At 47.1% G+C, this 15,000-nt stretch overlaps 1 protein-coding gene across 3 annotated transcripts in view; it reads right to left on the bottom strand.

The window, feature by feature from the left end:
* rbfox3a (RNA binding fox-1 homolog 3a) overlaps nucleotides 1-15,000 on the bottom strand; it is a gene marked incomplete at both ends in the record, with an annotated part of 330,498 nt that overhangs the window by 58,622 nt on the left and 256,876 nt on the right. For all 3 annotated transcript variants that reach the window (XM_080748006.1, XM_080748005.1, XM_080748004.1), the window contains one exon: nucleotides 7,142-7,291. In XM_080748006.1, coding sequence (XP_080604132.1) covers nucleotides 7,142-7,291 — 150 coding nt within the window. The remainder of the gene's footprint in view (nucleotides 1-7,141; nucleotides 7,292-15,000) is intronic.

Genomic DNA, 15,000 nt, shown 5'->3' with positions numbered 1-15,000 from the left:
GTGTGTGAGTTTGTCTAGCAATACTTATGGGGACTAAACGCGTGTTCACACAGTCACCTGCAGGGGACCTCTGACAGTGTGGGGACAAAATAGTAGGTCCCCACAACGGTTAGGGTTAGGTTTAGGGTTAGGGTTAGGTTTAGGGTTAGGGTTAGGGGTTAGGTTTAGGGATAGAGGTTAGGGTAAGGCCACAGGACTTGCATAAAAATGAATGGAAGTCTATGTAATGTCCCTACAAGTGATGTAAAAAAAAAGTGGTGTGTGTGTGTGTGTGTGTGTGTGTGTGTGTGTGTGTGTGTGTGTGTGTGTGTGTGTGTGTGTGTGTGAGAGAGAGAGAGAGAACCAAGTGTGTATGTGTAACAGAGAGAGGTCTTCACTGCACATAACCCTTATATAACCTTACATTTCTGCACAGCACACTGTCACTTTCTAAGCGCAATACTAGAAAGATGCAATTGGAAATTGCAAGCGTTGTTGCCCTGAGGCGAGTCGCCATTCCGTCCGTGTCCCTTTCATGCCCATATATGGAGATCCATGATGTCGTAAATATTAAGCCCACATCTTGGAATGCACTTATATGGAAATACTGTGTCAGTCTTATGTGGTCTATGATGTCAGACATATTTGATGTCAGTCATCTCCATATATGGGAAAAGTTAAAATTGTAATTCAAGTTAATGGAGAAAATCTGTTCACAAATACATTTATATACATTAAACTATATATAACGTATCTCTTAGCAAAATGCAAGGAATCGATTCCCGATGAAGCCCGTCGATTTGACATTATGGCCCAAATGTGTGCCGCAAAAACTGTGGGAGGAGTAGCGCGCAAAATAAAAGTTTATCTAGGAGGCACTGGAAGATGGATGGAATAAAGTCTATAAGTCTGACTATAGTAACCAGTAAGACTACCTAATCGGGAGATAAGCGACCGTTGGTCGCTTATCTCCACAAATAGGCCAAAAGTTTGTTTTACCAATTATCAAGACATACGGGCAGTTGACAGTTTGCCATGGTTACTCATTGAAGTTGAATCTCCATATATGGAGATAACCTACGCATCACACTAAGTCTGACCTCACCAGCCCATATTTGGGCATGAGCAACTTATGTCTCCATATATGGAGATATGATGACATCACACAGTCCTCAGCCGATGATGTGGCGTGATGTCATACAATACACAAACGAGCCCTACAGTATAAAGGGGCAATTCTTGCCAGGAAAGAAGCATTTCTTCGACTCAGACCTTATCGCCAGGGTTGGCTTATAGCAGCTGTCGGTAGGACCATATATGGATTCTGTTAGTGTGGATCTCCTAACAGGGCATCATCTGGGATACAATCCCTTTTATGCCCATATATGGAGATCCCTAACAGAATCCCTTTCATGCCCATATATGGAGATCCATAACAGAATCCCTTTTATGCCCATATATGGAGATCCCTAACAGCATCCCTTTTATGCCCATATATGGAGATCACTAACAGCTAACAGAATCCCTTTTATGCCCATATATGGAGATCCCTAACAGAATCCCTTTTATGCCCATATATGGAGATCCCTAACAGAATCCCTTTTATGCCCATATATGGAGATCCCTAACAGAATCCCTTTTATGCCCATATATGGAGATCCCTAACAGAATCCCTTTTATGCCCATATATGGAGATCCCTAACAGAATCCCTTGTATGCCCATATATGGAGATCCCTAACAGAATCCCTTTTATGCCCATATATGGAGATCCCTAACAGAATCCCTTTTATGCCCATATATTATGGAGAAATCCCTGCTCTGAGTATCTGACATCAGTGTGATGTCACCTGTTTATGCCCATATATGGAGATCCCTGCTCTGCGTATCTGGTTGCTATGGTAAACAGTTGGTTGCTAGGGTAAAAGAACATGGTTGCTATGGTAAACAGTTGGTTGCTAGGGTAAACAGTTGGTTGCTAGGGTAAAACCATGGTTGCTAAGGTGGTTGCTAACGTACACTAACAAACCAGCAACAACAGACTGTTGCCACACCAACGTACACAAAGGTTTGTGTACACATGTGGTGTGATGTCATACTGATGCGGAGATATGAGCAGGGCAAAGGTGTGACGTGTGACGTGTGACGGACGGACGGCCGGTGGAGGTTTTCATAGTAAACTGCTCCCTGACGGTCGCAACCAGTAAGACTCCCTAATCGGGAGATAAGCGACCGTTGGTCGCTTATCTCCACAAATAGGCCAAAAGTTTGTTTTACCAATTATCAAGACATACGGGCAGTTGACAGTTTGCCATGGTTACTCATTGAAGTTGAATCTCCATATATGGAGATAACCTACGCATCACACTAAGTCTGACCTCACCAGCCCATATTTGGGCATGAGCAACTTATGTCTCCATATATGGAGATATGATGACATCACACAGTCCTCAGCCGATGATGTGGCGTGTCATACAATACACAAACGAGCCCTACAGTATAAAGGGGCAATTCTTGCCAGGAAAGAAGCATTTCTTCGACTCAGACCTTATCGCCAGGGTTGGCTTATAGCAGCTGTCGGTAGGACCATATATGGATTCTGTTAGTGTGGATCTCCTAACAGGGCATCATCTGGGATACAATCCCTTTTATGCCCATATATGGAGATCCCTAACAGAATCCCTTTCATGCCCATATATGGAGATCCCTAACAGAATCCCTTTTATGCCCATATATGGAGATCCCTAACAGCATCCCTTTTATGCCCATATATGGAGATCACTAACAGCTAACAGAATCCCTTTTATGCCCATATATGGAGATCCCTAACAGAATCCCTTTTATGCCCATATATGGAGATCCCTAACAGAATCCCTTTTATGCCCATATATGGAGATCCCTAACAGAATCCCTTTTATGCCCATATATGGAGATCCCTAACAGAATCCCTTGTATGCCCATATATGGAGATCCCTAACAGAATCCCTTTTATGCCCATATATGGAGATCCCTAACAGAATCCCTTTTATGCCCATATATTATGGAGAAATCCCTGCTCTGAGTATCTGACATCAGTGTGATGTCACCTGTTTATGCCCATATATGGAGATCCCTGCTCTGCGTATCTGGTTGCTATGGTAAACAGTTGGTTGCTAGGGTAAAAAAACATGGTTGCTATGGTAAACAGTTGGTTGCTAGGGTAAACAGTTGGTTGCTAGGGTAAAACCATGGTTGCTAAGGGGGTTGCTAACGTACACTAACAAACCAGCAACAACAGACTGTTGCCACAGCAACGTACACAAAGGTTTCTGTACACATGTGGTGTGATGTCATACTGATGCGGAGATATGAGCAGGGCAAAGGTGTGACGTGTGACGTGTGACGGACGGACGGACGGACGGACGGACGGCCGGTGGAGGTTTTCATAGTAAACTGCTCCCTGACGGTCGCAATAAACTGCTCCCTGACGGTCGCAATAATGTCACTGTGATGTCAGGTGAACCACTCTACAAGAATAGGTTTGCCGCTCTGACATCACCCTAATCGGGAGATAAGCGACCGTTGGTCGCTTATCTCCACAAATAGGCCAAAAGTTTGTTTTACCAATTATCAAGACATACGGGCAGTTGACGGTTTGCCATGGTTACTCATTGAAGTTGAATCTCCATATATGGAGACATAAGTTGCTCATACCATAGCAACCATGTTTTTTACAGGGCCTGGGATTGATGACATCAGAAATCTCCATATATGGGCATGAAAGGGATTTTGTTTCTGGAAATATGTCTGTGGGGTGCCACATTTGGAATAAAACACTTACATCACACATCTGGATATCCATACAGCCCATCTAGTTTGCCTGTGTCCATTTATGCCCATATATCTGATGACATTGGGACACTGATCTCCATATATGGGCATAAAACTTATGTTAATTAGTAAAGCCTGGGGATCTCCATATATGGGCATGAGGGGTACCCTAAAAGGGCATCATCTGGGAATAGCAAATATAGTTATCCTAGAAAGTGAAAATCTTACATCAAAGGCCATAACTACCTACCTACCACCATACTGCATTCCTCATTAAACTACCTACCAGTAAGATGCCTATAGGGAGAAAAGCAAAGGGCGAGGTTGCACCATTTCTTGGTCTTCTGGCCAGTGATGTATATCGGACCATTTAACCATATATGGAGACATCTGGTACCCAAAGATATTCACAGATATGGGCTTAATATTGATGACATAAGGGATCTCCATATATGGGCGTAAAAGGGATTTGGTTCCCCTGGCATCACAGGGATCTCCATATATGGGCATAAAATGGATTTGGTTACCCTGGCAACACGGGGATCTCCATATCTCCATATATGGGCATAAAAGGGATTTGGTTCCCCTGGCATCACAGGGATCTCCATATGGGCATAAAAGGGATTTGGTTCCCCTGACATTACAGTGATGTCAGTGGCTGGTTCTACAGAGGGGATCTCCATTTATGGGCATAAAAGGGAATGTATGTATGATGATGTCAGATATCATAGACGTCATAGGACTTTCACATAACGAATAACTGAGTAAGCATGTAGACCCGTAAAATCTATATTTGGGCATGGCTGATTTATGACCTCATCATGATGACACGAGCAAACACAGCTGAATTGTATAAATGATCAGTGCAGAAACCAACAGAAGTATTTGACCAAGACTCTTCGATTTAAACATCAACAAAGGTGTGACGTTTGTTGATGGTCACAAAGGTGTGACGGACGGACGGACGGACGGACGGACGGACGGACGGTGGAGGTTTTCATAGTAAACTGCTCCCTGACGGTCGCAATAAACTGCTCCCTGACGGTCGCAATAATGTCACTGTGATGTCAGGTGAACCACTCTACAAGAATAGGTTTGCCGCTCTGACATCACGCTCTGGCTTCACTGTGATGTCACACTAACAGAATCCCTTTTATGCCCACATATGGAGTTCCCTGATGTCATCAATATTAATGATGCCCTGTTAGAGAGATCCCTGTGATGCCAGGGGGAACAAATCCCTTTTATGCCCATATATGGAGATATAAAGATCCCTGTGATGTCAGGGGAACAACTCCCTTTTATGCCCATATATGGAGATCCCTGATGTCCACAATCCCTGAAGTCCACATCATTGTGGCGCGTTGTCGCCCTGAGGCGTCTTACTAGTATTAAAGTGTGCAGAAGCAGAAATGATCATTATTGTTGTAGTGTTTAAGAGTTCTATGCTTTTTTTGTATGTGTGTTTAAATGATAGGTATTCATGTCTTTATGTTTAGGGTTACATGATTGTACTGTAGTCCAAGCTCATTATCTCACCTGGGGATAAGAGGTTGCTGCCAGTGAACAAGAAGAGAGCTCAGCAGAGGGGTGTAGAGTGTACACCTCCATGCCAACGTTTCGACAAAGACTGAACGTTATATTTTTTGGTTCAGTGAACAAAAGCACCTTGGTGTTAAACCCTGCTCAAGGCCTCTGTACTGCTTCCAGCCGCAGGCCGGGCATTCTCACAGCAGGACTGTTCCATGACCATGGCAAGAACCAGAAACTGTAAATACTGCATTAGTTCCATCGATCACCGCCCGCACAATAGATTGATTGAAATAAACATGCTTCCGAAAATGCACGCCGCCCACCCAGCTGACCACTTAACCCGGCAACCGGACGGCAGCTCTAAGCAGGCCTTGAGGCTTTCCATTCACCTTGCTCACCTTCTACAGTATCTGCATGAAAAATACATGTCCTCTGTAAACCTACTGCTGTGCGTACTTAAAGCATGTTCTGTGTCCATTCACAGCATGTCTAAATAGCTCTCAGCTGTAACAGCACTGTGAAATCATGTTATCGTCCCACTGCATCGTTAACACGCGGCTCTGTCGCGGGGCGCTGTTGTATACCGCTGCGAGCTACGTGTTATTTTGACTGGTTACGACGAGTCGGTGCGTTCAGGCGTGCACTCCGGTATTGTGTCATATAAAGTCATATCACACACATGCCCTGTTTGCATTTAGCTGTGCACCGGTGTCGCCGTGAGACCTGAGAACAAGCAGATCCACAAGCTCACGACACAATGTGACGCGTTGTGCAGCTTGTAGATCAGAGGCGTCTATAGAGGGTATGCATGTGACATCATCATCATCATCATACCCAGAAGTTATGCGGGAACGCCTACTGAGTGGCAAAAAAACTACTTTCAGGCCTTGACAGGCCCATACATCCAAACAGAAAAGTCCTATCTGATTGCATTATATCTAGGTCGTCCTCAGACGAGCCCTCCATCGTTGTTTCCAGTCATCTCGGTTCTCCATACATCTGGCCAGCTCATTGGTGTTCTGTGTCCCTACGTCTTCCTTGAGTATGTCCACGTATGTTTTTGTGGGACGTCCTCGCGGCCGGTGCCCGTGTGTTGGCTCCCACAGTACCAATTTGCTGGCTGGAAGCTCCTGGTGTCTTTGGCAGTGTCCTGCTAGTCTCATTCTTCTGGTGGCAATTTTCTCGCTTACCTTTGGTATTCCCTCATACAGGCTCTCGTTTGTAACATGTGCACTCCTGTTGATGTTGAGTACTGCACGCAACATTCTAGTGTAGCACCCGTCTAGAGACTTCTGCAGGGTTGGCTTCAGGGTCCAGCATTCACTGCCATAGAGGAGAACAGACTCCACCGTTGCAAAGAAGAAGCTAAGTTTGATTTGGCGGGGGAGGTTAGAGTTCCATACACTGTTCATGCCGTTCAGGGCCCTCCAAGCGAGTGCCTTCCTTACTTTAAGGTCTTTCTCAGTTGAGATCCACAAGCTTGCATTAAACAACGTTAAACGGTGTTAAACTCACTTTGCTACTCACTTTGCCACTCTATTTGCCATTCCCTTTATGCATGCACATCTGTTGGATATGGCAAGGTATGGCAGCTGCTATACCTTTGCTACAGGGGGAAAAAAATGTACTTCTTAAAATAAATTCATCATGTCTGTTGCTAAGGTATGGCAACATGACTGGTGTCTTGCACGCGCGCGAAGCACTGACACCACTGCGGCACTGTTGTGCGAAAACGGCATAAATCGGGCCGCTGTGTGTGTGTGTGTGTGTGTGTGTGTGTGTGTGTGTGTGTGTGTGTGGCGTGGCAGACTTTCATCCTACCCCGAACATTTGCCTGAGGTCCGGGTCCCGGAAGCGGAAGGGGATGTTGGAGACGTGTAACCTCTTGGGCTGCTGCTTCTCTGACGAGTCGCTGATGGGCTGCAGGTGCAGCTGCTGGGTGCCTTCTGTCTGTGCGACCTCCTCTGCCTGCTGGAGAGAAACACACGCCGCAAGAACATCAGTTCCTACCTAGGAAGGCAGAGGAAATAAATACGCCATACTGCATCCACACGGAGAATATCTTCAAGTAACAATAACAACAACAACAACAACAACAACAAAAAAGTGTCTAGGTTAGAGGAGAGGGTGTTCAGCCCAGGCGTCAATTGGGTATGGCAAGGTATATGGCAGCTGTCATAGATTGGCTAAAGGGGAAAACAATTATGTACTTCTTAAAACAAATTCATCTTGCCTGTTGCTAAGGTATGGCAACATGACTGGTGTCTTGCACGCGCGCCTTTACCAGTCATGTTGCCATACCTTAGCTTTTCCTGAACTGACGCCACTGTGTTCAGCTAGAGGTCTCTCCATCTCTCTCTCTCTCTCTCTCTCTCTCTCTCTCTCTCTCTCTGCGCTGCAAACTTTTGAGGTAGAGAGAACGAGACGAGACACAGAGGCTGGACAACAGAGAGAGTGATTGACAGAACAAGGAAATAAAATATTCATAAACCGCACGGTGAGGAAAATAAGTGAAACAACGAGGGGGAAGGGGGAAGGGGCAGGGGGAGAGGGGGGGGAGGGGGCAGGGCGTATAGTGTTGGATCAAAAAGGGAGCTGTTCCAAAAAAAAATCTGTATCTATCCCTCCGTGTAGCTTAAGTGTATGGGTCAGGGATTTTCTTCTCTTTTTTTTTCTCCCCCCCCCCCACCACGTATAACTGAGAGATCCCCCCCTCCTGCTCCTAGCAGCACTAGCTGCTACGTGCCCCGGGAGATTAAGGAATCTGTCCGAGACGGAGCCCGAGACATATTTAACAACCTACGACACGTCTAGACCAAAGCATACATTATAGCAGCAGGCCTTGGGAGAGAGGCAGAGAGTGGGAGTGAATTTAGAGAGAGAGAGAGAGAGAGAGAGGGAGAGAGAGAGAGAGAGAGAGGATGAGGTGGAGGTGGAGGGACAGAGCGGGGGACGAGCGAGCGTGCGTGTGAGAGACAGCGACGGAGAGATGGATGGACAGAGAGGAGGACAAAGATTGAGACAGAGAGAGAGAGAGATAAGCATGCCTCCCCTCGCTGCTCTCAGACCCCATGTGAACTTATGTCCATCACGGCAGCAAAGTGTCAGTCCCTGAACCCCCCCCCCCCCCCCCCCACACACACACACACACACACACACACACACACCGCCGCCAATCCCACAACCCCTCGCTGCATACCGGGCGCCGCGGTGACTGACGGTCCCCCCCCCCCCCTTGAGGCGTCACCGCGACAACCTCGATTTAACCCCCTCCCGTTATCAGAGTATAGCCGTGATGGCGCGGATGTCGTCGCCAGGGGACGACTCAGTGGCGGGGTGGGCTGGGTAAGGGCTGTGCAGAGGTGGAAAAAGTACTCACATTTTGTACTTGTATCAATATTGCACTGAAGATGTACTCCATTATGTCCAGAATTCAAAATGTACTTAAAGGACAACTCCGCCCTAAATAACTTCTAGGTTAATTTTCCTACTTATATTGATCCGAAAAGACTGTCCATGGGGTCTATTATGCAGAAATGCTCCTGTTGTCCAGTTTCCCCAGCAGAACCCAGCAGCTCTCATAGCATAGAGTGGAGCCTATAAGCCTATCGCTTTTACACTATTTGTTGTGGTCGAAAGTGTTTTTATTTTTCATGAATGTGGTACTAGCTGTCATTACAAACATATCCACGTCATCGTTGTCCCAAACAAGCCATCACACTCTGCTAAACAGATGTTAGGCTTTCATGTGTTTTGCCAAGTCCTGGAAATGATGCCCTGTGATTGGCCAGCACAGTCACTTTGATTGGCAGTTGTGCCGAATACTCACCCCAAAACAATATTTATGAGAATTTGGTGGCTTGTGTGGGACAACCAAGGCATGGATGTGTTTGTAATGACAACTAGTAACACATTCATGAAAACATAAATCACTTCTGACCACAACAAATAGCGTAAAAGCGATAGGCTTATGAGCTCCACTCTATGCTATGAGAGCTGCTGGATTCTGCTGGGGAAACTGGACAACAGGGGCATTTGTGCCTAATAGTCCCCATGGACAGTCTTTTTGGTTCAATATAAGTAGGAAAATGAACCTAGAAGTGATTTAGGGCGGAGTTGTCCTTTAAGTAAAAGTATGAAAGTATTGGCATCAAAATGTTCTTAAAGTACCAAAAGTAAAAGTACTAAATGTTTGAAAAAAGCAGATCTACAAGCTCACAATCTACAGCTCACAACTCGTCGTGATGCGACGCGTTGTGAGCTTGGAGATTGGCTATTTTCAAAAAGCCTGGGTATGAAATAGGGCTAAAGTGGTGTATGTTTTATAACTAGAAACTAAAGTTTTCAAATGATTGTAGTGGAGTAAAAGTACAATATTTGGATCTGAGATGTAGTGGAGTAGAAGTAAAAGTATTGGAAATTGGAAATACTCAGGTAAAGTACAAATACCTCAAAATTGTACTTAAGTACAGTACTTCGGTAATGTACTTATAGTTACTTTACACCACTGGACAGACAGAGCAAAGCAGGGCCGAAGGGGAGATAGAGAGAGCACTGGCTTATGGGAAACGGAGTTCAGGGAGAGGACACAAACGGTCCCTGACGTCTCTGAGACGATAGCTATAACGTTTCTGTGATGCTTTCTGCCATTGGCGCCGCAGACAGACAGGGCGATTGAGCGCTATGTGTGACGGGTGCTTTGACTTATAATACAGTCAATACCTGAGGAGGGAGAGAGAGAGACAGAGAGAGAGACCGAGAGAGAGCGAGAGAGAGATTAAACACATCTTGCTTGTGAAAGCGACTGTTTGATCTAGTGATGCTTTTTCATGCATCTGTCTCAAATGCTTAAACAGAAGAAAGTGGAACAAAAAAAGAAAGACGCCCCACGCCACCCAGAGAGAGAGAGAGAGAGGGAGGTAGGGAGGGAGGGAGAGCAAAGGGAGTTCATGTACATAATGAATTAGACTAACATGGGGACGGGGGGATGGAGAGATGCAGAGAGGAGAGATGGAGAGATGATGTCAGCTAAACTTGCCCGGGTTTAGCACGATCAATGAGAGAGAACTGCTGAAGGCAGCGACATTTACACAGAGAGAGAGAGAGAGAGAGAGAGAGAGGAGGGAGGAGAGAGAGAGAGAGAGAGAGAGAGAGAGAGAGAGAGAGGAGGGGGAGGGGAGAGAGAGAGAGAGAGAGAGAGAGAGAGAGAGGGAGGAGCAGGAGAAAGGAGAAAGGAGGTGGAGAGGTGAAAGGAGTGGTGGATGGAGGTATAGAGGCAGTGAGAGGTTAAGAGACAGGAAAAAACAAAGGGGAGAGAGAGAGAGAGAGAGAGAGAGAGAGAGAGAGATGAGAGAGAGAGAGAGAGAGAGAGTTCAGAGAGCCATGCAGGGCTAAGTGCTGATTGAAGAGAGAACAGTAGAAAATGGAGAGACAAGGGAAGTGAGGATAATGGCATTACATCACACACACACACACACACACCACACACACACACACACACACCACACACACACACACACACACACACACACACACACACACACACACACACACACACACACACACACACACACACACACACACACACACACACACACACACACCCGCGGTGCACGCACACGCACGCACACACAAGCTGAATAGGCGTGGATTCCACTGAACTGCGCGGCAACTATCAGCTGTGTGTGTGTGTGTGTGTGTGTGTGTGTGTGTGTGTGTGTGTGTGTGTGTGTGTGTGTGTGTGTGTGTGAGTGTGTTTAACAGTAAAGTGGCCATATCAATCACTGGAGGATGGCAGACACTGGGACCCTGTTATGATAAAGCACACACTGAGGCACTTAGTCCCCCACCGACCTTCTGTCCACACACACACACACACACCACACACACACACACACACACACACACACACCACACACACACACACACACACCACACACACACACACACACACACACACACACACACACACAGCACACACACACACACACACACACACACACACACACCACACACACACACAGGAGCGTGCAGAAAGACTAGGGCCATGGGAGTTAGGTGCACTAGTTCAGATGGATGGTTCCAGGCAGAGGGGTAATTGTCCCTCCTGTCCCCCCCTTTCTAAGCCCTGTTTGGGGGGTAAAGGTTGTTAGGACAGACCCAGGACTGACCGCAACTCTGGCTCTCTGCTTCATTACTCATTAGCGCTGGCACTGGAGGCACTGCAAACACACACACACACACACACGCACGCACACACATAACACTGTGCCACCGTGCATCTGGCTTTCAGGTGCACACAGAGAGCATGCTTTACAGGTGGATGGAAGAGCCCTCGTACTAAAGCTGCTGAACTCAGGGGATGGCAGTGGCTCAGGAGGTCAAGCGGCCGCCGCCTAGGAAACGGGAAGGTTCCGGTTCGATCCCCGGCATCTCCCGGGCTGCGTGTCAAGTGTAAGCAAAAAAAACATCGGATTGTTTGCATTGGTGGTCTCAACCGTTGGTGTGTGAATTTGCTACGGTGAATATTGGGGAATATTGCCAGAAAAGGCACAAAAAAAAAAGACCAAAAAACAGCCGATCGACAAGCTCCCGCTTGTCGATCGGGTCTATTTTCAGCCAAAGCTTTCCCCACTATAACAGAAAACAGAAAAGAAGACTAGTAAGTAGCCCTGGGGGACTCCGCTCTTACCATATGGGCTTTAAGTGGTTTTAATCACTGCTACTGTCTCAACGCGGCCTTACGTGGCCACATTTAACAAAGACCCCGTATCCCCCTGACATTAGACCCCCAAATCAGGTGAGAAAACTCCCCAGGAAAACAAGCAATCATTGGCAGGGGAAAGGAAAAATAATCCTCAGGAATGGGTCACAAAGACTGGGGAAACCCCTCTTCCAAGGGGTGGACAAGCATGCATTAGATGCAGAGCGCGCTGAAAACATAATAGCATGAATTATGCTCGCGCGGGCTTTTACACCAGAGTACATACCGCGGAAGACTGTGATTAAATGTTCCTCAAATCTAAAGGGTACCGTATTATTATTAGATATTTTTCCTTCATCTCTCACTCCCCTCCCCCCTCCCCTCCGCTCAGTCTTTCATCTGCCCATCCTCCTCCCCTCTTCCTCCTGCCCCACAGCTAAGGAGCCCGGGCGCTCCTCCGAGAGCTGCCTTCGCACCGTTAGCCCTTTAATTTGTGTTAATTGCATGTTAATTGCGCCACCAGCCAGCAGTGCGCCACATCTGTCTTGAGCGGCACAACAGAGCGCGGGCGGGCCGGGGAAGAAGGTGTGTTGGAGCAGAGGTGGAGAGGAGAGGGGGAGAGGTGGGGGGTAATTAAAAAGTAACCCACTCTCTGTGTCAGAGGAGGGGGAAGGAGGGAGGGAAGGAAGGAAGGAAGGTTTTCCTCACGAGAGCGAGGGTCCAGAGATAAAAGTGACTGAACACGAGCAGCGATTAAAAAGCCGCCACACCGGTGCGGAGCACTTGCGTGCAGCGGTTAACATCGACGACGTTATCACAAGGCAAGGAGGAGAGTCACGCGGCACTGTGGTTCTCGACCTTTTCAGGCCCCGACCCCCCAACATAATTATAATAGAACACAACTGAGTTGAGACATTACATTTAGCTTGACTCTGTTTCACAGACACAGTATTTTCACAATGTTTGCCTCTTTAACAATTTCACAGATTTCTCACCAGTTTTTATAGTATTGTTTGTTGACTCCGGTTACATATCGGCCACTTCCGAAACACTGCTATTCCGACCACCTAATCCTAACCTTAACCCTAACCCTAACCTCAGTAAAACTAACACTGGTTTGAATGCTAACCTGGTGAAATGCTAACCTGCCGACGCTGGTGAATGCTAACCTCGGTGAAATGTTAACCTGCCGGCGCTGATGAATGCTAACCTGGTTTCAGGAATGTGGATGTTTCGGAATGGAAACCCGCCCCCGTTGACTCCCTTGATGCATGCTAACCTGGGTGAAATGTTAACCTACCGGCGCTGATGAATGCTAACCTGGTTTCAGGAATGTGGATGTTTCGGAATGGAAACCCGCCCCCGTTGACTCCCTTGATGCAGCTATATGTTCTTTTTTCCTCCTTTTTTTAAGGAATTAAAAAGGTCTCAAAAGTCCTTGAATTATGGGGATGTGTGGGTCCCGACCCGCAGGTTGAGAACCACCGACGTAGCACATGGCGCAGATAAAACATACCAAATGCATTCAAACACTGAACAAAAGGCATTAAATTCAGTCAATCTTAAAAGTCATGGTCAGACGTGGTCACAAGCATTACGGAGAGTACAGGTATATGTGCTGGCAGTGCTGCCTGCCGGTGGTTGTTTTTCTGCACAGCTGGAGATGAAGGGGCTTTGCATTGGACAGGCCAGGAAGTAGCTGTAGTGTTTCATTAGACTCAGTATATGGCTATAAAACAGAACAGAACAGAATGGAATGGAATGGCCACAAGGTGCTTTCATGACGGAGGCTAGGACAGTATATATTAACAATTAAAAAACCTAACTTATACCTATTTAACATAACAGATTTTCAAGTTAGTGCCATGTCATTCGCTTGGAGATCATTGGACCAAGTTTAAGCTTGAACACCAGCAGAGTCCGTATTCTGGGGGGGACGGGACGGGACATTAGCCCAAAACAGCAGATCTACAAGCTCTCAATGCGTCGCAACGCTTGTAGATCAGCTGTTTTTGGCGAAGAGATCTGGTGAAGAGGGGAAAATGCGGTCAAAGCACACAGTTGTAACTCCAGTCCAGTTCTCTAAGACATCAGGGGTTTAAGTGGTTAAGCCTACTCAGCCGTGGCGAAAGAACTAACCCCTCCACCTCTCTTTCTGTGTTTCTGTGTGTGTGTGTGTGTGTGTGTGTGTGTGTGTGTGTGTGTGTGTGTGTGTGTGTGTGTGTGTGTGTGTGTGTGTGTGTGTGTGTGTGTGTGTGTGTGTGTGTGTGTGCGTGCGCGCGTGCGTGCGTGCGTGTTGGCCATGCCTTCCTCATCCATGGTGTGTGAGCAGCCAGGCAGCAAAAGGAAATAATTACATGAACATTATCATACACAAGCAGCCCAGGCTTCCTCTCCGCTGTCACCCACGGTAACACTGTGACAGTGTTTGTGCGCGCGTGTGTTTGCGTGTGCACGTGTGTGTACAAGGCGCGAAACTCCCTTAATGTCAGTGAACTTCTCTGGCACAGGCGGGCGAGCGCGCACATGCAACGCACTCACACACACATGCACGCACACACACACACACACAGGCAGGCACACACACGCTCCACCGCTCAAAGAAACGCTAGATCCCTAAATGTGTATAGCTGTGTGTGTGTGTGTGTGTGTGTGTGTGTGTGTGTGTGTGTGTGTGTGTGTGTGTGTGTGTGTGTAGTGAGACAGAGAGAGAGTTGCTGTGCTCAGCACAGCTCCTGTGGCCCTGCCTCCTCAGGCCTATAATAGGAATCAGATGGGAGCGTTGCCAGACAGGTAGATTACACACGATTAGAACCTTACAGAAGCCCTCTCTCTCTCTCTCTCTCTCTCTCTCTCTCTCTCTCTCTCTCTCTCTCTCTCTCTCTCTCTCACCAGGGAACCCAGGGATTATAGACCTACGCCCCACCGTGTGTGTCTGTCTCTCTCTCTCACACACCCACACGCACGTGTACACACA

This window comes from Nannobrachium achirus (genome assembly GCF_963921795.1).
Source record: "Nannobrachium achirus genome assembly, chromosome: 18".
NCBI classification, from domain to species: Eukaryota; Metazoa; Chordata; class Actinopteri; order Myctophiformes; family Myctophidae; genus Nannobrachium; species Nannobrachium achirus.
This window is presented reverse-complemented; position numbering and strand designations above follow the sequence as displayed.